The sequence below is a fragment of the Vanessa cardui genome, chromosome 14, assembly GCF_905220365.1.
Source record: "Vanessa cardui chromosome 14, ilVanCard2.1, whole genome shotgun sequence".
In the NCBI taxonomy this organism is placed as follows: Eukaryota; Metazoa; Arthropoda; class Insecta; order Lepidoptera; family Nymphalidae; genus Vanessa; species Vanessa cardui.
In genome coordinates this window covers 13,392,695-13,420,113 of record NC_061136.1, presented here as the reverse complement: position 1 = coordinate 13,420,113, position 27,419 = coordinate 13,392,695, and the positions used below count along the sequence as shown (strand labels likewise).

At 34.5% G+C, this 27,419-nt stretch overlaps 2 protein-coding genes across 2 annotated transcripts in view; both read left to right on the top strand.

The window, feature by feature from the left end:
* Window positions 1–12,365, top strand: part of LOC124535354 (synaptic vesicle glycoprotein 2C-like) — a 54,684-nt gene extending 42,319 nt beyond the window's left edge. Inside the window, exons 3-12 of the mRNA XM_047111552.1 lie at window positions 4,725–4,886; window positions 5,402–5,546; window positions 5,772–5,911; window positions 7,304–7,551; window positions 7,980–8,179; window positions 8,657–8,783; window positions 9,760–9,892; window positions 10,491–10,650; window positions 11,170–11,297; window positions 12,242–12,365. Of these exons, the coding sequence (XP_046967508.1) occupies window positions 4,725–4,886; window positions 5,402–5,546; window positions 5,772–5,911; window positions 7,304–7,551; window positions 7,980–8,179; window positions 8,657–8,783; window positions 9,760–9,892; window positions 10,491–10,650; window positions 11,170–11,297; window positions 12,242–12,300 (1,502 nt within the window). The 3' untranslated portion in view covers window positions 12,301–12,365. The remainder of the gene's footprint in view (window positions 1–4,724; window positions 4,887–5,401; window positions 5,547–5,771; window positions 5,912–7,303; window positions 7,552–7,979; window positions 8,180–8,656; window positions 8,784–9,759; window positions 9,893–10,490; window positions 10,651–11,169; window positions 11,298–12,241) is intronic.
* Window positions 12,366–15,508: 3,143 nt separating this feature from the next.
* LOC124535434 (synaptic vesicle 2-related protein-like) lies at window positions 15,509–22,982 on the top strand. The gene is made up of 9 exons (XM_047111647.1): window positions 15,509–15,650; window positions 16,752–16,910; window positions 17,439–17,601; window positions 18,127–18,248; window positions 18,912–19,147; window positions 19,898–20,052; window positions 20,684–20,810; window positions 21,642–21,916; window positions 22,609–22,982. The coding sequence occupies exons 1-9, from the start codon at window positions 15,509–15,511 to the stop codon at window positions 22,745–22,747; spliced, it is 1,518 nt and encodes a 505-aa protein (XP_046967603.1). The 3' UTR covers window positions 22,748–22,982.
* The last annotated feature ends 4,437 nt before the right edge of the window (window positions 22,983–27,419 follow it).

Sequence of the window (27,419 nt, the reverse complement as noted above, 5' to 3'; positions counted from 1 at the left end):
TTATTGATGGCTCTGGACTGTTTGAGTTTCGTTTTACATATTTTAAAAGTCAAATAATACTTCCAGATTTTCCGAATGTGTATTTGTAACAGCCTCTATAGTATTTTAATGTAGGGGTTGTGACTGACCTCGCCATTACAGTATGATGTTTAATTATTGAGACAAGTTTTCGTGCGTTCACTCGGAAAATATTCTAATTAAATACGTGTTTAGTTGCTCGTGCGTTAAATGCGGAATATATATTCCACGAACTGCTGTACCCACTAATACATTCACGGACTTAATAAACAAGCAAACACGTTTTCAAAATCCTTGAAAAAGAAATATCCAATAGTATAAGAAATCATTATGAAAGCTCAAGTTATTTTGTTAAGTAATTTTTGAAGGATCATTCTCTCCCAAGACAACTTAGTAAAGTACTGAACTTTTTCTACATTGATTTGGCCGGACCTCTGAGTGACGTACCCATTAAAACCGGTGTACATACTACTCGACCACGGAGGTCGTCGTAATTAATAGCGTTCTTATTTATTAAAGTTAAGCAATGAATGTAGATAAATACAGTAATGAAAGATAAAGTTATAACAATGTCTCCGGTTCCAGTGCATGCATTAGAGTGACTTCAATTGTAAAAAAAAAAGAAAATATTATTTTCTTTTTTCTTATAATGTTGTCCGCTTCAAACAATTTTAATTTTCAATCGTAGCGACAACAAGTATATACTTCAAGTATATGAGAACTGTCTGGTAGTTTGAAATAGGTGATATCCGTCCAGACAGGACTCTATATAGTCATATCTTTTTTATTTTACAGGAAGAAGTCAACAGATTATCTTTTTTAAATCGATTTTTTATCGAATCTAATATTTATTCAAACCCTAAGACCAATTTAAAATAATATGAGTTGAATTATAATATAAAAAAGAATCTTTTTGATAGTAGTAAGAAATAATTGTAACCAAATATGTTTGTTACTTTTTCCTATAGGTAATGCAATAACTAATATGATAAAGTACTTATATAATAAATGAAAAATACATTCATTTATACCACAGAGCATAGTTGAAGACGCACTATTGACTGAACTACAAATAAATATAGGAGCTGCTGTAGTGATGTCACTTTTCTCTGAAAGGACGAAACGCAACAAGTAAGTTACCTGTTGCGTTTGCCTCACCCGTCCTTAATACGTTCGAGAAGTCTTCGTAAATCGATGCGGTTTCTTACAAACATCCACATTTATAAAGATTCGTTAATTATTTTTGGTTACAAATCGAAAAATCTACGAGTAGTAAGTAATATTGGATAGTCCCATTACGCTTGTTGAAGTTTGTAATATTGAAAGTTTTCATTGATATGAAAACTGTTGTCGCTTAATCCCTTTCAAATATAAACAGGCAATAGATTGTTTTATATTTATAGTGTCAGTTTTTATTATCAAAACAGTAAGTGCACTGACACAGATCACCTGATAGAAAGTGTTGGTATGTGGTAGTGGTGAGCTTCAATCGGGAAGTAAATAAAAGTTTTATATCACTAAGTTGAAGTCGGGATGGGTTGTCAGATTTTTTTAAATTCATTCAGAAATATACCTAGTGATTACTTTCCACGACTGATTCTAATTATTATGCATTCGACAATTAACTGATAGATCGTAATTGCAATAAAGCCATGAGAGTTTTTCATCACGGCTCAGCGTTAAAGTCATTCTGTAATTCAAACTTCGATCAACACGAGCAATCATTCAAAACTGACGAATTCAAGAATACGTACGACAGACGATCAATTTTTAATATTCTTATTTATAGTCAGTGAAACAATCTTGATCACTTGCGTTAACGAAGCTCAATAGACCCGAGTGCACTCTAAACTAACCATCGATTACCTTCGGGGTAATAAAAGAAATAAAGTTATTACTGAAATATCAATAACCTTGGAAATTCAAATAACATGGAACTGGATGACATTATCCTGACTGATTCTGGCCACGATGGTCATAATAATCAGAGACTAGCCTATGAGATATCAAAAATCAAAATCAAAATAAACTTTATTCAAGTAGGCTTTTGAGTCGTCATTTTACAATTAAGTGAAGTTACCACCGGTTCGGAAATTAGATTCTTCCGAGAAGAACCGACAAGAAACTCAGTAGTTACCTTTTTTCAACTTTTAAAAAATCCAAAGTCATGTTAATTAATACAATTATTTAAATTAATATATCCTGCTTGGAAGTCAACAGGTGTTAACTCTACGCTTTTTTATTATCTATAAAATAATATTTTTATTATATATCGAATAATATGCTTTTTTCTACCAATGTATTTTTTACAAAAGTTAAAAATGTCTGCGGAATTTTATTATGATCGGAAGGATTATTGGACCAAAGGGTTATGCACTCCTTAGCCCAAAATATCCGACAGGATGTATATTTGGCAAGAAATTTAAGAACTTCCAAAGGCCCCGTCCCGTGCCTTTGGAAGTTCTACTTAACTATAAACACATTTCTTTCAGTATGAAACAGATCATATTTCTAATCATCATTTTATACTTAAATATTTAATACAGCGCGATATGTTAGGTTGGGGAAAAATCCATTATTTTTTCGGTAGATGGCTGTAGTGATCGATATCTCGTAAATTATCGATCAAACAATTTCAAATTTATGCTCGTTGTCAAGGTAACAGTTCGCATTAAAAGAATTCGTTTGCAGTTTTTTGTTTTGTCCATTCAGTTCTGTGTTACACGGCGTTAAAGATGGAAGTCAACAAAGAGAAAATTCGGTACATTTTACAGTTTTTCTTCGATAAGGGCGAAAATGCAAGTCAGGCGGCTGAAAATGTGAATAGTGTTTATGGTCCCGATACTGTAATAGCTGATTACGCGCAATTTTGGTTTCTTCGATTCCGTTCGGGTATTTTTGACGTTAAGGATGCCCCTCGCACAGGCAGGCCCGTCGTCGAAAATGTCGACAAAGTCACTGAAATCATCGAAGTTGACCGGCATGTTAGTAGTCGTAGCATCGCCCAGGAGTTAAAGATCGACCACAAAACAGTTTTAAACCATTTGCACAAAGCTGGGTTTTAAAAAAAGATTGATGTTTGGGTGCCACACCAATTAACACCAAAAAACATGATGGATCGAATTTCCATCTGCGAAGCCTTGGCCAAACGTAATGAAATCATCCCATTTCTTAAACGGATGGTGACTGGGGATAAGAAATGGGTCACATACGACAACATTATGCGAAAGCGATCGTGGTCAAAGCGCGGTGAAGCAGCTCAGACGGTGGCCGAACCGGGACTAACGGCCAGGAAGGTTCTGCTTTGCGTTTGGTGGGATTGGAAAGGAATCATTTATTACGATTTGCTTCCATATGGCCAAACATTAAATTCAGACATCTATTGTCAACAACTGGACCATCTGAAGCGAGCAATTGACCAGAAACGGCCAGAATTGGCCAACAGAAGAGGTGTCGTGTTCCATCAGGACAACGCCAGGCCACACACTTCTATAGTGACTCGTCAGAAACTCCGGGAGCTTGGTTGGGAAGTTTTGATGTATCCACCATACAGTCCGGACCTCGCACCAAGCGATTACCATCTTTTTCTTGCATTGCAAAACTTTTTTAGTGATAAGAAATTGGCATCAAGGGAAGAGTGTGAAAATCAATTGCTGGAGTTTTTCGCTAATAAGGACCAAGACTTTTATGAGAGAGGCATAATGAAGCTACCATTAAAATGTCAACAAATTATAGAACAAAATGGTGCATATTTTACCTAAATCGGACAATGCAAAACATGTTAAATAAAGTCTTTAAGTTCACGTGAAAATAATGGATTTCTTTTTCCCCAACCTATTATATATTATCATAAATAGAACCAGCAACCCCAAGTTTCAGACACCTTTCATGAAGAAATGAATTCGCTTCTATAATTATGTATAGTACGACACAACTGAGATAGGCATCGGCAAAATTCGTAAAACCGATCACATCCGAATTAAGAACACCATCACAAATTATCAATATTTATTTCTTATATGAATATGAACTTTACACAAATGTAACTACGTGTAATATCATATGACCTAATATATTTGTCAATTTTAAACGTCGATTTGCTTTCTCGGGTTGAACTGACGCAAGAATCTGTAGCATTGAATGGCGCGATAGGGAGCTATTTCTATTGGTCATGTAAATCGCCAATAATCGCTAGTAATTTGTGTCGTACTATATGTATGTAATGTCGTCCTTGCAAATTAATATCAGAAGTCTTTGTTGATTTTCATGAAGGCTATATCAATATCATTAATATTACTACACGAATTAATTGGTGGGTTGAATGATTGAAAACTGACAAATGACAATGAGTTTCTTTCCTTTCATTAGTCTTGAATTAGCGGTAGCTTCAAAATTTGATAATAATTTTGAATTTGATATAATGGTGATTGTTTTTGCTTAAACTAGTACTTTTAATTTGTGTGGTTATTTCTTGCAAATTGCTATGGCCAAGCAATGTCTATAAATACAATTACTATAGAAATATGTTTCAGCTCACGTTTATAGGTGTTAAGTACCATCGATGTATTTTTGTGCATCCCTGACAACGTAAAGAGTGACATTTCATGGAAATCGCTTGAGTAGTTAAACGTAGCAAATAAACAAAATCCAATGAAAAAGTTTCTTTAGTATGTTTTTAACAAAATTTTGGGTGATTTCCTTTCCAGGTTATGGTTGCTTCCAATGGCTGCTCCTCATGTCATGCGGAGCTGTATACGCGGTCTGCGCTCTCAGTACGACCACCCTAAGCTTCGTGTTACCTGCTGCAGAATGTGACTTCAATCTATCCTCCAGCGACAAGGGGAGACTAACAGCCACACCACTTATAGGTCAGGAATTCGTTCTTTGAACTTCCATGCATAATAAAAATGTCAATTTTTGTATATATTGATACTTACGACTTTTTTTGATTAAAAATATTAATTTTAATATTGTTTTAAACTTGGCATAATATCTGCGGAAGTATTGCTCCAATTTATCTATTAATTTGTTAACATAAACTAATTGGGTTAAGTTTAGTATATACCAAGTTTGGCCCAACAGTTAGTATCAAATGATAACTAGAACAATTGAGAGCATCAAAAGTTTCTAATTCTTTCATTCTAAAAAATCACACCATACCCAAAAGGCGAAATCATACGCTATAACCATTAGCGATGCTGAAAAATTATCCAAACCTTGGGAAATAAAACGTTATGTTCCTTATGTCTGTATTTACACTGGCTCACTTACCTTTCAAACCGCAACCCGCTTCTTTCAAACACTCCTGTTTTTCTAGTAATGAAAGATTTCAGATTACTGTACAATTAACAATAAATAATGCCTTATTATGTGCTATTTCCAGGTATGTGCGTCGGATCATACTTCTGGGGCAACCTGGCGGACGCTCGCGGCCGCAGGAAGGCCATCATTGGTGCGCTTTTACTGGACGCTCTCGCGGCTTTTCTATCAAGTCTGGTGCAGTCCTTCCCTGCATTTTTGGCTTGCAGGTACGTTGAAATAAATTTATTTTTATTTAAAATAGAATACGGACTACCTATTAACATGACCTGACGAATTCAACATCGTAAACTTTTTTGGACAAAGATATGTAATTCTTTCGCTAATAATACATTTGTCACAGGAAGTAGAATTGTAAAATTAAATAGCTAACTAATAATTATTCTTCCTTGATGTCAACATAACCATTGGTTTTAGTTGTTGTGATGTTGCAGATTCTTCTCCGGCTTCGGTATAATTGGAGCCACCGGTCTTATATTTCCCTACTTCGGAGATTTTCTCTCGTTACGGCATCGAGATGTAATGCTGTGCAGGCTCGAGGTTTTCTGGACCTTTGGTACCATTTTATTGCCAGGTAGTTATTTTTTATATTAATTATATTCAAATAGTTTATAATTCTATTTATGTTTGGAGGTAATCTATTTAATAAAAATCGCTACGGGAAGTAGTTCCCATCGTCATGAAGTGGGTGCATCGATGTCATGTCGATGACTGATAAAAATATGATTACCGATATAAAAAAACTAAAAACATTGTGTCATCAACATGAAGTGACACTTAGAGATAAGGAAAAAAAAGCAAAACTCTCCTTTTTTATGAATAATGAGGCAGACCCGAGTTTAGAATCAAAAGACAAAGATATGTCCTCCTTGATCATTCAAAAATATATAAATGAGGCATTGACAATATGAAACATATTAATTGAGGTCACTAGCAAAAAAATCCACACTTCTATACTATATTATAAATGTGAAAGTAACTCTGTCTATCAGTCTGTCTGTCTGTCTTTCTCATCATCATCATTGACATATTTAAATGAAATTTGGTACAGAAATACCCTAAATCCTGAGAAAGGATATAGGCTACTTTTTGGAAACAAGACCTCTAATATTTTACAGCAAAACCGCTAGTAACAGCTAGTAAGAAATGTAAAAATACTTCATTGATACAACTATTACAAATGCTGTCAGACGTAAAACGACTTGAATGTTGCGTGGTTAACTTTATACTAATGAAAGTGATAAATTGCCTGAATTTAAAAATAAATAAAAATTTTAACAAAAATAAACACCGACTTCAAACAAAACACAATTTTAAATTAAATAAATATGCACTAAAAAGTAATAAAAATAATTGCGTATTCAACATATTTTTTAGAGTCCTCCTAGTCCTAAGTAAACTGAAATGAAAAATATTAGACTACATAAACGTCGATTTACGATCATATAACGTAGTTATTGTTATATTTGGAGCCGGTGTCAGGAAGGTTGCTAAATAATATCTAATGTTAAAATCAGGGTATAAGTGACCCTAGTATTTGTCGAAATATATTGCTCATGTATGTTTTGTCCAAAATTGTCGAAAGCTATGTATGTATTTTGTCGCAAAAGTAAGGAACCACCATTATGATTCCGGGAGCATAATATTGTGTATATACTAACTATTGAAGGCTCAATAGCAGTTTACTGGCCAAGCTATATAAAAAGATGCAGGATTCATCCAGACTATTTTCGTCCCCACTCCAAATATACGTGATAAAAGTAAAGGGAAAATAGGGATGAAAAACAACGAAAATAAAACACGAAATAAAGATATTTAATAATAATGTTTACAAAAACCTTATACGACTTTTGAGGAGCTACTCAATTTTAGCAGCTCCACTTTCTATAATCCACGAACACTGGTCAGCATTACCGAAAATGGTCAGCAAGACATCACAAGTAATCAAAATTTACACTATTTTTAGGTATCGCCTGGCTAATTATTCAAGACCCTCGTTTCAACGTCACGGCTGAGGGCGCAGATTTCCAGTACACATCTTGGCGGGTATTCGTTGCTGCCTGCGGAATTCCCAGCCTGCTGGTTGTACTACTATTGCTGCCTTTCCCTGAGAGTCCAAGATATTTACTTTATGTAAATAAAGCTGAACAAGCGCTGCAAGTGCTGCAGAGGATATTCGTTGTAAACACGAGACTAGCAGAAAAAGATTTTCCAGTAAGTGATCAATTAAATTATAAACAATTACTTGAGACAATACGTAACAGTTATAATGAATGTTTTGTACAAGAAACATTGGAGGATAAGGATTTAACTAAATATATTTACTTGGGCGAGAGCTATCTCTCTACAATGCCAGTCAGCCAGTTTGGGCATGTACCATTCACTCATCACTTACCCTACCACCAAACATCAATACTTAGTATTTTGTGTTCAGGTTTGATGTATAAGTGAGCAAGTCTACAGGAGAACATAAAACATCTTAGTTCTCGAGGTTGATGGCGTATATGTGGTACAAGGGATTATAAATATTTTATACACTTCCATTTATAATGGTCGGTTGTGACCTCTTACCATTATGTAGCCCATTTGCCAGCCTGCTTTTGTTTTTTACATTTCATTAAAACATTTTTTTCAATTACCAGGTAGAATCAATGATAAGTGTGTGTGATGGTGAAGAAGAAGAAGTAGTATCAGCTGACAACAACGGCAACGAGACCAAGTCTCCTCTCACTTGGAATCAGAGGTGGAATGCTTTCTGGAACAGAAAGAAGATGCTGGTCACTCCACCCTATATAGGACTTTTGGTGCTCTGTTGTTTTGTAGATTTTGGACTTATGTTTAGGTAAGATGTCGTTTCTAAATACTATGATAAAAATAACAGGAAGGGAACACCTTATCCATTCAATTAGTAAAGCTTATATACACTATTATTAGCATTAAAATTTGTCTTTCTAAAAGCAGTACACGAAGAAAATAAGGTGTTTATTTCATAGTTACTGCATAACGAACACATGTTTTGTCCCTTTACATCATAAGATACTCGGAAAAGTTTGATATTTGTAAAAATCCTAAGAACATTGAAAAGGATCGAATAAATGGTCTCAGAATGGTTTTTGTAATCCACAAGCTATTTTATCGAACAACTCAAATATTTTAAAACTCCTATGTCACATATGTATATATTTATTTAGTTTGTCTAGGAAATATTTTTATTGAATATGTATTATTATTATCAAACTCAACATTAACATCTTTTTTATGTTACATGGCAGTAATAAAGATTGAACGTTCGTTATATGTTATATGTTATATGTTGCAGTTACTACACATTGATGATGTGGTTCCCAGACCTGTTCGAGAGGTTCAGTCAGTTCTCGTCTCTCTTCCCCGGCGTCTCGGCCGGCGTCTGTGAAGTTTCTGCTAATGTTACTAGAACTGAATTAATGGTAACTAATATTTGAAAATTTTCATATTCAAAACGAATTCGGCCCACCGGGATTCTGAGAGCCTGCTTTGTAACAGTTTAGACTGATCAGTTTTTCAGTGCGCAAAATGTAATGTTACAATATGGAACATTACATCAGTGAGAGAGAGAAGAAGAAGTGAGCATTACTCAAATTTAGTTTACATTACATATATAAGTAACATGAGTGCAAATGACGTTTGAAAACGAATCTTTGATTGTTACATTGCAGACGTATATTTGTCAGTCATTGAAGCAACATTGAAATGTAATGCTCAAAATCGAATCATAGATTTTTATATTTCATAATAAAGACCTAATGTGTTCAAGTAGGAGCATAAAAACACTTTTTAACAATTTTATTCTTAGTAGAATCTACAACCGGTGGTAGCTTTACTTAATATATTTTGTTCAAATCCCGATTCAAAATTATTTGAAAAACCTAGTTGTGTTCCGGTTTTAAGGGTGAGTGAGCCAGTGCACACAGACACAGGGGACATCACATCTTAGTTCCCAACCAATAGCATAATAAAATCTTGAATAAAGTTTATTTTGATTTTGTATTAAATGTAAAACGAGTGCTGCCACTGAACCGAAGTAACTAATTTTAATAAAAAAGGCAAGGAAATGCAAAATAATTACAGGTTTTTATAAAGTTGAAACGAAACAATTGCCTGCAAACTGTTTCAACGAATATCATTTGATCACTGAATTTCTTTTACCGGTTCCTCTCAAGTCTGTGTAATATCTGCCGACCTGTGGTAGAATTATGACAAGCAATAAGGAAGGCACAATTGTATTATAGCAACAGTGAGGACCTAAGCACATTCGTACATGTTTCGATTTATCAAACAACCCTAGTTTTACATCATACATTACGTTTAACAAACTACGTTCAAGATTCAGTCCAGTTATGAGGTGGCGATGTACGTAAGTTTTAATATTACATTACGTTTCAGGGGAAGGTAGAATGTCCACAGACAATAGACGATACAGTTTATATTCACACTTTAGTGGTCGCACTTAGCTGTGTACCTACGGCCTTGTGGGTCGGTCTCACTATCAACTGGATAGGAAAGAAACCTATGCTCGGTGAGTTAAACTAAGGTTAATTACAGTTTGAAGATAGTTTCTTAAAAATTGCGTTTTATCTGATGGCCTTCAACAATTTACCACTAAAATACAAAGTGAGACCTGAAGAATCTTCCGTCTGATATGGTACCAACCATATGTACCATATATGGTACCCACTAATCATATATCCTACCAAGCAGCCACACAAAAGACATAACATATCAGTGTCCAAGGTTGATGCCGAGTTGATGATGTAAGGAATGGTTTACATTTCTTACACCGCTTTCGTCTATGATTGTTGGTGACCTAAACCTGGGACCGCCTGATTGCCGTCAGGCGGTCCATTTCCTAATCTTATGATTGATGATAAAAAGACTTAACACATGAAAAGTCAGTGATTTTTATTAGGGGTGTCTTCTACAGTTATAATTCGCTACTGGAACATCGACATAAATTTAAATCAACACCAACCGATCTACGTGGAATCATCCTTTATACCCTATTAATCTTCTGACTTCCGTTGATCCAAACCTTTATTTAATGCCCAGCCGCTATTAATTACGATAGTATTTACTTCTATATAAAATCAACTACATGCAATCCTTTTTTTTTCCAGTTTTCATGTTGATCAGCTCTGGGCTAGCTGCCCTCGGCTTAAACTTGGTGCGTTCGTCACTCCAGAACCTGCTGCTATCGTGCGTATTCGAAGCAATCGTCAGCTGCACAGAAGCAGTGTTATTCTGCGTCATATGTGAAATATTTCCTACTAAAGTTGCGTAAGTATCGGTTTACTTATAATCTCTAAATCTACGTAAATGTGGATCTCTTCCAAAACCCACAGCATAGTTAAAAGCTAGTTAGATTAGTTATCAAAATGATCGCGATTAATGAAGCTTTTATTACCAAAATAATGTTGAATTCATACATATCTCTTTTACTAAGAAAAAATTTATCATTAAATTGAAAAATAACAAATGGTCAGATTAAGCAAGTTCCAAATAAATATACGTTAAACTTGCTTAAAATTTACGTATAGAAATAATTCATGAGTGATTTTCCGTCACATGGATTTTGCTAACTTTTATTAAAGAATAGAAAAACAAGTCATAATCAGAACGGCCTGAGTAGTTTCAGACGTTTTAAATACTTGCTATGTGGAATGACTACATTGAGCCCAACAGAAAAAATGTGACAGTTATCCCTTCAAACGATTCCGATCACCTGACCCATTACGAGACCAATCAACGACATATATATTTCTGAGTTAAAGAGTATATATATGATTCCCATTGCAGCGCAACGGCAATGGCGGTGACGGTGATGTGCGGGCGAGTGGGCGCCATCGTCGGCAACGTGGTGTTCGGTGCACTGGTCGACCAGCACTGCATCGTGCCCATATACATGTTCGGCGCGCTGCTCATCAGTGAGTATAACTACCATTAAATGTAACCCATATTGCCCATTATCTTGTTCAGCACAGATCAGCGACGTTAAATCGAATGTATGCTATGTTACGCGTAGCTTCACAGAAGATATTTTCCAATTCACATTCGTCCAACACGTTGGATCTCGGTGAGTATCTTTAACACGCCGTATCAACTTTCAGGATTAATTGTTTTCCAAGACGCGATTTACGGAATACTGAATAGTCTTGATACTTTCAATTTCTTCTTGTTTATATCTATAAAACTGTTCCAAATCTATTGAGACGCGATATAATTGTAAGCAATTGCCCTCGCTAATGTTATTATTTTTATATATATATTTTAAACAATTTAGAATCTATTAGAAAAGTAGTCCAATTAAGCAAATATTAATATTTGCAAAGGCAGCTCATTGTACGTAAAAAATTAAAGTAAAGTAACAGCCTGTAAATTACCCATTGCTGGGCTAAGGCCTCCTCTTCCATTAAAGAGAGGGATTGGAATATATTCCACCATGCTGTTTCAATGTGGGTTGGTGGAATGCACATGTGGCAGAATTTCGATTAAATAAGACACATGCAGATTTCCTCACGATGTTTTCCTTCACCTCCGAGCACGAGATGAATTATAAACACAAATTAAGCACATATATTTAGTGGTGCTTGCCTGGTTTTGAACCCGTAATCATCGATTAAGATGCACGCGTTTTAACCTGGACTCACACTCACTCTAACACGTACAGGACGTTAATAAGAGTTATTGAAATTTAATTTTCAATAAGCTTTTAAAAGATGCAATTCATTTTATACGAATTAAATATTACTAAGTAATTAAGTAAGCAAATAGCAGCAAGCAGCAAAAATGGTTGAAATAGCAGAAATCAAGAAATCGTTAATTCTGCAAGCGAATCATATCTTATTAAAATAACTGTTTTTATTTTCAGCGAGCGGCCTCCTCTGCATCATCCTGCCGAAGAGCACGCGACCCGAGCGGCCGCAGTAATGTCTATCTGTTATAATTTTATCTCTGTAATGATAAATAAACTAGCCTATATAAGCAACGTTTAATTTTTCTTTTCATTTAATTAATAATCTGTTCCTCTTATTATACATTAGACATTTTTAACATTGCCGTTTCGTAAATTCTAATCGTTTATAAAAGATACATTGGTAAAAAAGGCATATTATTCGAAACAAGATTTTATAGATGATAAAAAAGCGTGGAAATAATACTTGTTGAATTCCAGGCAGGATACATTACATGCATATATAATCGTATTTAACGAATATGATGGTATTTCTTAAATGTTGAAAAAGAGTAAATACTGAGTTTCTTGCCGGTGGTAGCTTCACTTAATTGTTAAATGACGATTCAAAAGTGCTTGTAAAAGTCCACTTGAATAAAGTTTTTTTTGATACCTATATAAAACTACTCATAAACTTATCTACTCATTTTATTTTAGTTTGTTTAAATTCACAGCCAAATAATAATTGTACTGCCTCTGTATTGAATTAAGGAACCAACCGTTGTTTAAACTGTCTTAAGACAGGAATCAGGTATTAGCCTTAGCACACAGTTTAGAGAAGAGGTTCTTCAGGATGAAGATAGAACAATTTACAGTACAATGAAAGCTAGACGTGAATATTTTTATTGTTTCGAGGCAACTGACGATGTCTTCCTGACCGATTACAGGAAGACATCGTTAGTTCCCAGGATCTTGACGAAGACTCTATAACACGACATATAGTAATGTGCAAAAACGCAAGTAAAGTTTGGAACGCAAGGGATGGTTAATATTAAGTTCAAGTGCTTCATACTAAATTTCATCAAATTCGGTTCAACGCTTTCGTCGTAAAGAGATATATAAGATAGGCGGACAGACAGAGCTACTTTCACATTTATAATATTAATATAGATTGAGAGTACTTATAATAATGGTATCGTAATACATATTTATGTAGACATTAGTAACCTAGAATTGCAAAGCATACAAAATAGAATTAAATATTGAGAAATGCCCCATCACACTAAATTTACAGGAAACAAAATATGTTCTTAATGATGCTAACAGGTGCTGGTACATATTTGTAGACACAGGGTAAGAAATATTCCAAATTTGAGTTTGGGTTGAGAAATCCGAATTAATTCCATAACGTTTCCTTAATGAGTCTTTAGCTTTAGCTCCTCTCCCAGACAGGCAGTCTTGCATACAGTATGTTGTTAGGAATGTTCAATATGAAATACATACACAAATGTAAATTGTCTTTATACAGAACTTTTTTGTGTTTGATTCATATGTAATCTAAACATATAATAAAATTGGAGTGTCTGTTTGTAAAATTAAAATATCCCTTTTTTACTCAATGCATATGTATACATGGTATATACACCAAAATAATATTTTTTACAATTTTTGTCGGTCTGTCTGTTTGTTCCGGCTAATCTCTGGAACGGCTAGACCGATTTTGACGGGACTTTCACTGACAGGTAACTGATATAATAGGGAGTAACTTGGGCTAGAATAATGTACATATTTTTAATTGAAACGCGTACAAGGTCGCGAGCACTGCTAGTCTAATAAATTATGGAAAACTCATTCAATAGGAACGGTGATATGCAATTAATTAACAGATTATGGCGAAGCAAAAAGGGTGGTTATGACTTTAGCATTGTATGTATTACATATATCAATTTATGGGCGAGTAAACTTTAGTTCTCATTTCTAAATCTTTTAAATTCCAAGGATCCTTATCTACCTACCTTAATGAAGTAAGTTTTAAATAGCGCGTATAATTAGTTAACACAATGAACTCCGATGCATTTAAATATTCATGTTGGAACCCGGCTACCGATAGTCTTATTAACAATTGAGTTAACATCGTTATCGGCGCCTTCGGTTTTAGAGTTAAACTAACAACAAGAAAATAAAACAACGTTTAAATGAATACTTTATAAAATCTCAAAAAGTAGATTCTTATTCATATATTTATAGCGCGATTTAAAAACGTTAGCGCCATCTATTTAATGTAAAGTAGCTTACCCTATGCGGTATATAAGCCAACGAATTACGTCAAAATTCGGAAACAGATTAAATATTTTTATTTATTGATGAAACTACTATTACTACACTATTATTTATTAATTTTTTTTGTGAATCATACTTAATTTATTTAAGTACCTATAATACTACCATACTTAACTTACATGTATTTTTTATTCACTTTATCTTTCAAGAAAAAATAATAATTTTAAAAAGAAATATTGCATCGAAAACAAAATTAATATATATAAAAAATGCTCTGAAATAAATTATTACTAATTGAATGAACAGCAGAGTGTAAAGACAGTAGTAGCCGTAGGCTGGTCACGTATGGCCTAAACCAGCCAATAAGACCAATGCTCTGAAGAAAAATGGCGGATAGATGCTGAAGGAGGAGAACCAGGAGCTCTGACACACCTGGATGGGAGGCCCATGTCAAGCGGGTTATTATGATTGGCTGCTGATGATTAAGTTATTTTGTAGATGATAAAAAAGCGTGGAATTAATACCTGTTGACTTCCAGGCAGGATATATTAATTTAATAATTGTATTAACTTAAAAATTAACTAACATGACTGTATTTTTTTAAATGTTGAAAAAGAGTAACTACTGAGTTTCTTGCCGGTTCTTCTCGGTAGAATCTACTTTCCGAACCGGTGGTAGCTTCACTTAATTGTTAAATGACGATTCAAAAGTGCTTGTAAAAGCCCACTTGAATAAAGTATACTTTGATTTTGATTTTGAAAAAAAAAATTTTTTTTCTACAGAACCCATAAACACACGACAAAAATCGCTTATCTTCCACAATTACCATTTTGTCTGCCCCAAGTAAAGTTTTTCAGTTTCGTTCAGGCGATGTACTAATAAAATAATATTGTAATATTATTACATATATTTATATTTTTTTATAAATAATTGACTTCGCAGAACATATATTGTTACAAAATATGTGTTTAATAATGAGGTTTTGATAAGAGTTCGTTACAATTACACTTTCAAATTACAAGTTACATGAAAAGTTTGTTTCGGTGTTTTTAGTTTAAATTTTAGGCAGTGTGTTGAAATGTATGAATTAAATTTAACGCTCTATTAGCAAAAGTTAAATGGTCTTTAATTTAAATATTGCTTAACAGTATTAGCTATTAGATCGAGTGTTAATTGAAATTGCAAATGGCGTTGTCCGGAAAATATCTCCCGAAAAATCCAGACTTCTTTGAAATATTTGATGGTAAAGATATTACTGTGTGGAGTATCAACAATCACCAAAATGAAGACAAAATATATACCTATGACGAGGCTATTGACGTAGCAGGTAAGGTTCCTAATTTCATCATGTAAATTTTGAAAATCTTGATTCTCTTCTCAGTGTAATAATCCGTCTTAGCAGATGCGACCCTTATAAGCGATCCTTTTATTTGCGATGCTTATTAAATTTTTCCCATCTGTTTTTGCTATCAGATCATACAACAAACCAACAACAACAGCATGTAAATTTCAACTGATGGGCTAAAAGCCTCCTCTCCCTTTGAGGAGAAGGTTTGGAACATATTCCACCACGCTGTTCCAATGCGGGTTGGTGGAATACACATGTGGCAGAATTTTTATGAAATTTGTCACATGCAGGTTTCCTCACGATGTTTTCCTTTCCGCTGAGCATGAGTAGAATTATAAAGACAAATTAAGCACATGAATCAGCGGTGCTTGCCTGGGTTTGAACCTGCAATCATCGGTTAAAATGCATCAAAATCAGATCATAGTTTTCTCCATTTTTCACGACACCTTCTAAGTGTATATAATAATATGACTACAGCTAGAATACCTTCTAGCTGTAGTCATTCACTGCTTGAGAAATTCACCTCCTGTATTTATATGTTACTACTTATTCTATTCATTTCCTATCCATAATGTACAGTATTATTACTTGAAATACTATATGCAAAGTAAATTTTATGGTTTTGGATGGGTTTCAGCTAAAGAATAAGATTGTTAGCAGTCATTTACATGACAATGCTGATTCTCTGGATGAGATACAATAAGTTTTCCTGTCGTAGGACAGACATTTTTAACTTTACCGTTTGTAAAAAATACAGTGGTAAAAAAGGCATATTTTTTGATACAAGATATTATACATGATAAAAAAGCGTGGAGTTAATACCTGTTGACTTCCAGGCAGGATAAATTACATACATATGCATTCACTATATACAGTCTTATTAGTTAAATGCCATTGTATTTAACTAATAAGACTGTATTTTTTAAATGTTAAAAAGAGTAACTACTGAGTTTCTTCTCAGTAGAATCTACTTTCCGGAACGGTGGTAGCTTACGCTTAAGCCTACTTGAATGAAGTTTATTTTGTTTTTGAGTATAAGAAGTGGTAGTAGTTAAATTGACACGACAATATTGTGTTTAGGTACTGGGTGGTATGTAATCGGAATGTCAGTACTTTTGTGCATGGCGTTGGAGGGAATGGCGTTGGACATGTTCGGGTTTTCTGTGGTGGTGTCCAGTGCTTGTGACTTGGAGATCAATCACATTCAGAAAAGTATCCTGATATCCATGCCTTTTCTAGGTAAATATAAATTGAATTTGTACGATTGTCATAAAAGTGGTGCTCATCTTTACATCCCTGGTCATTTTAACTATGATATAAATTATATTAGTGAATTAAGAGTAAAAAATAGCTCAGTTGACAGATATATCATATTATATGACTGGTCTAAACTCCCACCGACTTCGTTCTGAGCCGAGGTGCGATCTCATAGGAGACACCCTCAGGACGAACTTTAAATTCGAGCCCCGCGCTCAACCTCAGGGCTGAGGACATTAGTTCTCGCCCGAACGTCCGGTGACGCTGTAAAGGCCAGTAGGGCCAACAGCAATATATCAAACAAAACAAAAACTGGTCTAATATATGTCAGTCCACTAAATAATAAACCTTAACCAAAGTATCAACATCCATTATATAAAAGAATAAAATAACCATTCAGCTACTTGCTTATATGTAACACTTGCTTACAAACGATTTTGCTGAAACAGGTTAGGCATAGTATCAAGATCAATCGAAGCTGTATTATGTGGTTATTTTGTCCATAACCAGGATCAATCATCTTGGCATACCCGTGGGGCTACTTTTCTGATACGCAAGGTCGACTTAAAAGCTTCCGCATCTCTTTGTGGGGAAGCTTCATCCTGGCCAGTATCAGCGCATTCTCACCTAATTGGATCGTTCTTGCTATTCTAAAGTTTTTCAGCTGCAGTTTGTGAGTACAATATCATATCAACTTATTATATTTAATACATATTATTCACTAACAGACTCTAAAATGTTCACAACAACCACAGCCTGTAAATTTCCCACTGCTGGGATAAGGCCTCCTCTTCCATTAAGGAGAGGATTTGGAACATATTCTACCACACTGTTCCAATGCGGGTTGGTGGAATGCACATGTGGTAGAATTTCGATGAAATTAGACACATGCAGGTTTCCTCACGATGTTTTCCTTCACTGCCGAGCACGAAATGAATTATAAAGACGAATTAAGCACATGAATCAGCGGTGCTTGCCTAGGTTTGAACCCGCAATCATCGGTTAAGATACACGTGTTCTCACCATTGGGCCATCTCATCTCTGAACGTTCACATATAACACAATTTGAATTGTCATTGGTCAATAGCAAACAATGATGCATTGGGTAACCAATTAGCATGCAGTATTAAGTCATATTAGTTAATATGATTTTGCTTATTCATATATATAGATTTTTATTTAGATATTATGATTGCAGCTCAAGTGGAATACAATCTATAGGGCTTACGTTACTCGGGGAATCCTGCTCTACGAAATTAAGAGGAAAACTCGTAATAGGAGTAACTTTTTCATTGTTTCTATCATTTGCGATTTACAACAGTAAGACATTTTCAATTACTTAAAATAATCTATACGTGTCATTGCACGCATTAGTAATTATTATTAAGTATTTTAATTTAACTTAGCTAGTAAACCATTGTGATACAAAACGATATCAAAGCATTTTTGGTAAACGCAATAAATCAGTGTTTATTCAGCACTCGACGGGTTCGGTTATTTTAGCACTCTCCGGAGTTACCATCCCTTAACTAGAATTATTCAACATTTCTTACTTGGTGGTAGGGCTTTGTGCAAGCCCGTCTGGGTAGGTACCACCCAGTCATCAGTTATTCTACCGCCAAATAACAGTACTCAGTATTGTTGTGTTCCGGTTTGAAGGGTGAGTGAGTCAGTGTAACTACAGGCACAAGGGACATAACATCTTAATTCCCAATGTTGGTGGCATATTAACGATGGAAGGAATAGTTAATATTTCTTACAGTGTTATTGTCTAAGGGTGATGGTGACCACTTACCATCAGGTGGCCCATATGCTCGTCCACCAACCAATACCATAAAAAAAAATTCTTCTCAGCTTAGCTTATTGTAGGAATCAACCCCTACATTTGGTCCTTCGAGCCTACGTATAAGCGGGACCTATCGCTAAATGGTTTAATGGCTTAATTATCTAAATGGTGCTTCAAAGATGTGATCATATTTTCAGTTTGTGCATATTTCATCCTAAGTCTCGACTTCGCGTTCGATCTTGGCTTCATAGTCTTCAGACCTTGGAGACTTCTGGCGCTGGTTTTAGCTTTGCCTCTCGGTGTATCACTTGTTCTAGCAAGTTACTTCTTCGAGAGCCCAAAGTTTGTTCTTAACAGTGGAAACGAGAGAAGGGCTGTCAAACTGCTTACGAAAATCAGTGAACGAAATGGAATTAAATTAAATGCCTATCCAGTGAGTATTTTCAGTATTAGTTTGTGTGTTAATTTAGTAATCCGACTAAATATTGAATTCCTATTAACAGCCAATTGTGTCATTGATTGTCACCGACAATTATCAGTTTAACATTAATGATTACAATTTCAAAAATATTTTAGAATATTATAAAATGCAATGTCATCTTCGATAGTTAAAAAATTCCTCAGGCTGATTTTCTTCAAGTATATACATACTTAAATAAATAAAAAATCAGAGGTCATATCGAAGACCGATAAAGATCCACGTATTCAAATCACTACGTAAACCACAGCTCTTGCCACACTCTAAATATAGTTAATAATAATTTAGCGTAATACTCTTCAAACGCTTTGACTCAAAAAATAAATAAATATAGTACGACACAAATTAGAGGTAGCATCGGAAACTGCAATGAAATGAAAATAAAACCGATTACTGCCGATTTACACGACCAATAGAAATAAGTCTCTATCGCGCCATTCGACGCTATTCGCCGCTAGAGATTTTCGCGTCAGATCAACCCGAGAAAGCAAGTGCATGTGCAAGTGAAATCGACATGTCAAATTGACGAATATATTAGGTCATATGATATTACAAGTTATTACTTTTGTGAATAGATCATATTCACACGAGAAATAAATATTGATAATTTGGGATAGCGCACTCAATTCGGTTGAGATCGTTTTTACGAATTTTGCCGACGCTATATCTAAGTGTGTCGTACTATACTATGTTCTTTTGTTCTAGGTTAAGCGAGTGGTTCTGCATGAGACAACTTCACTGAGAAGAAAAGACCTTCCGCTACTACAGTCTCTGGTGGAGCAAACCTTTCCTCTGTTCAAGCCGCCCCTGCTTTATAGAATCGTGCAGCTATTTTATATAACGTCCGTTGTTTATGCCACGTTAGTAATTAAACATTTTTTGCCATAATTATGCCAGCTTCAACTGAGAGGTTGTCCATTTTGGATGCCATACCACTTTACACTTCATTTTTGTTAATTTTTTTTCTTTGTGTTACCAGAATATTGCAATTCTCATTTTACATCTAATTATATTTAATAGATATATGTAGATTAAATAAAATTAGATGCGAAATATTTTTGTAAGTTAGTTATTTTTTTTTTGTTTATTTTTGTTTTTTTCCTTTCTACGTCATCATTTCTTTTTTCTCTTCTTATTTTTACTCATGTGTTGTGATCCAAATAAAGACTTTATTTATATATCTATCTATGCATCTATTTAAACAACAACAGCCTGTCAATTTCCTACTGCTAGGCTTAGGTCTCATCTTCATTTTAGGAGTAGCTTCGGACCACACTACACTGCTCAAATGTGGGTCGGTGGATAAATATGTGTCAGAATATTGTTGAAATTGGACACGTGGGGAGCCACGAGACAAATTCAGCACTTGAAAATTCAGTGGTGCACGCATAACCACTTGGTCATCTCGGGTCTCTTTGTTATAATAGTGCTTATAGGTCATTAATTTAATGATTTTGAACATGTCCCCTCAATAAATTTTCTTTTTTTCAGCAATAATGGTTTTTATGCTTGGTTTCCTTTGGTAATGGAGACTTTTAACACTGGTTATGATAAAAATACCGAAGCTGACAACTTGTGTGGATTGATAAGCAATTATAAGGAACTCGATAATAATGACGTGAGTTTTTATTGGCTTAAAATTTTTTAATACTGATTTTATTGTTTTGTGATTGGATCACGTCCATTATTTTGTGTGTTTGCTAAATGTTGACATTCTTTTGTTTTATTTTATTCAAGTCTTCCCCGAAACATCACGTTCAGAATTTGTCAATTATCAATCAATTTTCTTTTAATTCTGTTTCCGTTTTTCATTTTGTTTCTTTTTCATGAGTGTCGCTCTTTAACCGGCCAGGAACTTATTTCCGCTCTGTAATATTATGTCTTTGTGAAATCGCAACATTTTATGTAATTACAATCAAGAATCATCTGTATTTTTTTAACCATCAATGGCTCTTCAAAATCAGACCATGTCCCATTTTCTATGTGTAGCTATCGTCCCATAATCACTGGAACAAAATGGCCTTACGCTATTAATAAAATTACAATTTGTTTTAAAATTGTTTTTATGGTATAGGTTGGCGGACGAGCATTTGGGCCACCTGATGGTAAAAGGTCATCATCACCCATAGACCATGAAGCTGTAAGAAATATTAATTATTCCTTACATCGTCAATGTGCCACCAACCATGGGAACTAAGATGTTATGTCCCTTGTGCCTGTAGTTACACTGGCCTACTCATCCTTCAAACCGGAACACAACAATACTGAGTACTGTTATTTGGCGGTAGAATAACTGATGAGTGGGTGGTACCTACCCAGACGGGCTTGCACAAAGCCCTACCACCAAGTAAACTGACTGTTTGGCGTTGGCGCGTTGGAATCATATGAATATATCTGCCACCAGATGTACCCAGACAGGCTTGAATATGAATATAACTTGTTTTTTCAGATGTGTATCACATCGGTGACGGAATTTTCAGTGTGGGTCAGCCTTATCCAAGGCGCATTGTACGGCGTGCTTATTTTTGCCGTCGCATTGCTGAACGGGAGAAGGAAAACGGTTTTAATAGTCCTTCTGTTTATTTGTTCTGCTTCTGGATTTTTAATTCCATTCGCTCCTGGAAGGATATTAAGCATATGTTTGTTTTGCGGATTCATGATTAACTCAGTTTGTTTGTCAATTGTTTTCTCATATTACGTAGATATGTTTCCGACGTCCTATCGGTAAGTGATTTTTCTATTCATTTTGTAAATATGTAACTTTAAATGTACGCATACCTATCACATAATAAGTATTGTTAATTTTATTTCTAATATGCGCTTCTATTTTTGAAATTAAATTATACGTTTTAGAGATAATTTTGTGTTTAGCAATATTTAAGATTTTGTTTGTTAATGAAGAATTAGAGCAATAGGTATTTACCAGGTGGAGCTCGATATTTCGATATTATCTACGAATGTCTTGTTCACGAGACTTAAGATTGCGGGTATATGTTGATAATGTTAGAAGCGTCTATATAAAATATAAATCTATATAAAATAAATATAACTAGTGACAATGGTAGGGGTGAAAGTGACAATAGTAGTGGTGACCAGTGTTTACGCAGCAAACGCACGAGAAAGGAGGTAGTCCAATATGGACACTTCTATGTAAATATCCCGAAATCAAAAACTTTAATAATAAAAATAACCATGTTAATTTAAAATCTTACATAATTTAGCCTTTATCACATACAATTGTATCAAGACAGACCTAAGTCTGTCTTATCCCCATAGCCATAAATAGTGGGGTCATAAATCATGATTTCTTATGGTGTTATTATTAAGGATCAGTCAGTGTAGTTTGTGATTTGTAATGTAGATCATATATAGTTGTATTAGTATTTTATAGTATTGATACTAATTTCGTATTTTAGCGGCATGGCGGCGTGCTTAGGAGTAATGGTAGCTCGGATAAGCGCGCTGGCTGGTACGAATCTTGTTGGAGCGTATCTAGTAACTCATTGCGCTAACTCATTTTATTCTTGGAGTGCATTTGTATTAAGTAAGTTATAATGATATATTATATAATCTACCATTCACCAAAATGCTGAAAAATATTCACAAACATAGTTATAATCATATTTAAGAAAAATAACACGAACGTTAAGCAACACATAAAGTATGCAACTGACAAATTAATCTTTTATCCTCTCTAAAATAATATGGCCGTCGCCCGCCCCCTGTCAGATATCTTCAGTAACGTATAAAGATAGGCGCACACCGAGGCGGGCCGCAACGCATAACAGAAATTCTCCTGAATCAGTTTCATACATTTTGTATGGGCTATCGCACGACACAACTTAGATTTCGCATCGGCAAAATTCGTAAAACCGACCACATCCGAATTAAGTTCGCTATCCCAAATTGTCAGTATTTATTTCTCACGCGAATATGATCTTTGCACAAACTGGCGCAATAGGGAGCTATTTCTATTAGTTGTGTAAATCGGCAATAATCGTTTTTATTTTCATTCCATTGCATTTTCCGATGCTACATCTAATTTTTGTCGTACTATATGTATGTCCGATGACGTCACTTGAGTTTCGTTCAACAATTAAATTAATATTAGACTGTGTTTTAAGCGTATTTATTTTGTAGTAAACATATCTATTGGATTCCGTTATAATATTTTTAGTAATTAAATTAAATATAATTAAATTCCAGTTAATTTGTCCCTTATCACTGAATTAGATATAACTTAAGAACACTTCATTAAAATGTACTTTATGATATAATTTCATAAAGATTAATTAGATTTATACACTTAGTCTTAAAAGCACCTTCACATTATTTATATAATGCAAAATTTATTTTAAACTAAATTGCTATTTCTTTTTTTCAGGCGGTCTCATCGTATCCTGTTTCCTGCCACCAGATAAACCTAAGAAATAACATTTAATACTCTAATAATAGATATAAGATATGTATGATTTGTTTAATTTAAAAGTCATGTCTCGCCAGCGTAATATCTTAAAACTTAGATTAACGAGCATTTATTTGCAACACATGCTTGTTATCGGGCACTGACAGACACAATCCACTAAAATATTTATTAATATCTCAGTAGCGCAGTGGTTTAACAGCCGGGTAGTGATGTAAAAAGCCGCAGGATCAATCCTGATCCCTTGGGCTATTGTCGTTCCTACTCCTAACACAAGTGATAACCTTAACAGGAGGGGTAAATAGGAATGTTAGTAATTACTCAATCAATGTTGGGCGTTGCTAGTATTCTTTTAAAAATAATAGTAAATAAGTTGTATAAAAAATATCACCATTAACCGAAGGTGCTATAGCAAACTCGGTCCTCCGTGACATCGATGAGTTTCCCCAGTTGTTAAAAAATTAAGTTAGTTAAGGTTAGACACTGTTTGAGAACATGAGTTTATCTGGGAAATAAAACTTTAAACTACGCGAGTCCGCAAGTTTTGACAGATGAATGACACAGAAATAATTGAATCGGGGAAGACCCGATACTGGCGCGCGGTATCGCATTTTTTTTAAAAGTTAATTGCCTTTTATATCCATCTACGATCTTTGACTTTTAATGCTCAAAAATAGGTACCTTTTTGTACAATTCATTGTGTTTACAGAAATATCTGCGAATCTAGATAGATGCTTCTCACGCGTACGGAAACAATTAGGAATAATTAAACTTTGACTAACAAAACATTTTCGCGAGGCCCCCTTTGTCGCGAGGCCGATGACTAATGAGGCTATTGAGTTATCAATTTTCAAAGACAAAATTTTTTTCAATATTCAAAAGTATTACGCTTTATAATTAATAGTCTAAAATGTATTACCGGTTTAGAAACACCTCGATCCTGAGAAGAATCGGCGAAATAAACACCGCGGGACTTTTTTAAATGTCATATTTTACAACTATTTTATTCACACAATCATAAATTTTCATTCCCAAGGTGTGTTATAAATTAATAAACATTAGTTACTTCAGTAAACAAACGCTCTTATAAGTCTTAAAATTTAATATTTTTGAATACATTGCCCCACAAAAGAGTTACTAACTCTGTGTAATCAAGTAATTGAAGTAACAGTTTTATGCTTGTTCCTTGTATTTTTGCGTGCATACATAATATTATCAAAAATAAATTTAGAGCCTATTACGATACCAGTGAACTCTGTTGATACTAAAAGATCTAATGATTCCTTTAGATGTACATTCGTTTTGACACATCTTACGTAAGGAGAAATGAATTTAATACCTTTTGTCTCCTTACTAACTCTTTCCTTTCAGAGAAAGTATAGTTCATATCGTCGTATATTAATAGACGTATTTTTATTCTAAAAATGAAACAACTATAATAATAATAATATACTTTATTGTACACCACAGTAACAGAGTAATTTAACAATAAAAATGAAATATATAGAAAATAAAATGAGATGCACAATAAGGCGGTCTTATCGCTAGGTAGCGATTTCTACCAGACAACCTTATGGGCTTAAAAACACAGTCTTCATTTCAGAGAAGGGTGGTGTCACATGTTATATATATAATGTTTAATGTACCTATATTAAATAATAATTATCATATAATATACATACACATATTCATACAAAAATATATAAATATATACTTACTTACATACTTACATACATACATACATACATACATACATACATAGATACTTACATACATACATTCAAAATGCTATATCAAATATTAAAAGTATTGTCACCATAAGACAATGCCAGGAAATGGTCTTTCACAAGCTTTTTAAAAATTGATAGATTTTTTGCTTGTTTAATACACAGAGGCAATGCATTCCATAATTGTACAGCTTTTACAGTGAAAGATTTTTTATAAAATTTTGTACAGTGAGATGGAATTCTTAGTGTTAAGTTATCTTGTGATCTTAGGAACTTACTAGAAGTCCCCAGATAATGAAATCTTTCTTGTAGGTAGGTAGGTAAATTCGGCATAAATAACACACTGTACAGAAGCGAAAGAGTATGTAAATTCCGGCGAAGGCGAATAGGTAACCACTTGAGTTGATGACGAAATTCTGATACATGGTCATATTTGCGTAAACCAAATATAAACCGTATGGCGATGTTTTGAAGTCTCTCAAGTTTATTAAGTTGGTCTTCAGTTAGGTTGAGATAACATGCATCAGCATAATCAAGAATGGGGAGAAGTAGGGATTGAGCCAACATAGTTTTGGTAGGAATGGGAAGAAAGTACCGCAGTCGTCGCAACGAGCTCATAGCTGCAAAAGTTTTTCTACTAACCTCTTGCAGTTGGCAAGACCACGATAGCGTTCTATCCAAATACACTCCCAGATTTTTAACACAATGACTGTAGGGTATTCTGACTCCGTCAAATGTAATGGCTGGTAAGTTAACCCAGTCAACTCTCGAGACCAAGTTTGGCGAGCCAATGACAATAGTCTGGCATTTATTTGGATTGACTTTTATACCGTAAGAATTGCTCCAGTTTAAAATACTAGATAAGTCATCATTAATACGAGCAATGGCAGACGGTAAATCTTCGAGAATTGACTGTGTATAGATTTGTACATCGTCTGCATACATGTGATAGAGAGAAGATATATTGTGAGTGATAGTATTAATGAAGATAGAAAAGAGTAATGGTGACAACACGCCTCCTTGTGGAACCCCTGCACAGACATTACGCCAAGTTGACAAGGTATCATCAACCTTAATCCGATGCCGGCGTCCATGCAGGTAATTGCGGAACCAATCAATTACTGATGGAGATATGTTAATAGAACGTAGCAGCTCCAGTAATATATCGAAGTCAACCTTATTAAAGGCGTTACTAAAATCTAGTAAGGTCAATACTGTAAGTTGCTTACTGTCCATACCCAAACGAATGTCATCGGTAATTTTTATTAGTGCAGTAGTCGTACTATGACCACTGCGAAATCCGGACTGGAAAGGATCAAGGAGATTGTTTTTATTAAGGAATGTGTTTAATTGTTGGTAAACCAATTTTTCTAAAATTTTTGATAGGAATGGAAGGATAGAAATTGGACGATAATCAGAGTATGTTGTTGGATTGGATTTTTTTGGGAGAGGAATAATTTGAGCATCTTTCCAAGATGTGGGATAGTCGCCTGAGGAAATAGAATAATTAAGGATATGGGTAATGATAGGAGTGATAATGTCAAGGATGGGTATGATCATGTTACGACTAATACAATCACTACCGACGGCATTAGAGGCAATTGACAGTATATTCTTTTTAACATCACATTCAGTGAATTGATTAAAAGTAAACGGAGGAAAATTAGAAGTTGGAAAAGATGATATGGAATTTAAAGTAGTAGCTTTTTGGACGATATCTAAAGAGTTGCCCGAAGATGAGAAATGTGCATTTAAGCTTTCTATATCAATGTTATTTAAGGATAACTTTTTCGAGGATTTTCCAACTCCTATCGTTTCAAGGAACTTCCATGTACGGGCAGTGTCGCCGTTTTCGACAGATTTATGAATGTGGCGTCGTTGTGCATCCCTACACAATGTATTGCAGCGATTTCTTATTTTCTTATACTTACGAGCATTAGTTTCGGATTTGTCAGATTTGTATAATGATTTGGCGTAGCTTTTCTTGGCAATTAACGTTTTTAAGGAATCCGTTAGCCATGGTGCAGGTAAGTGTTTTATTTTTACCGGTTTAATCGGTGCATGGATATCGTATAAC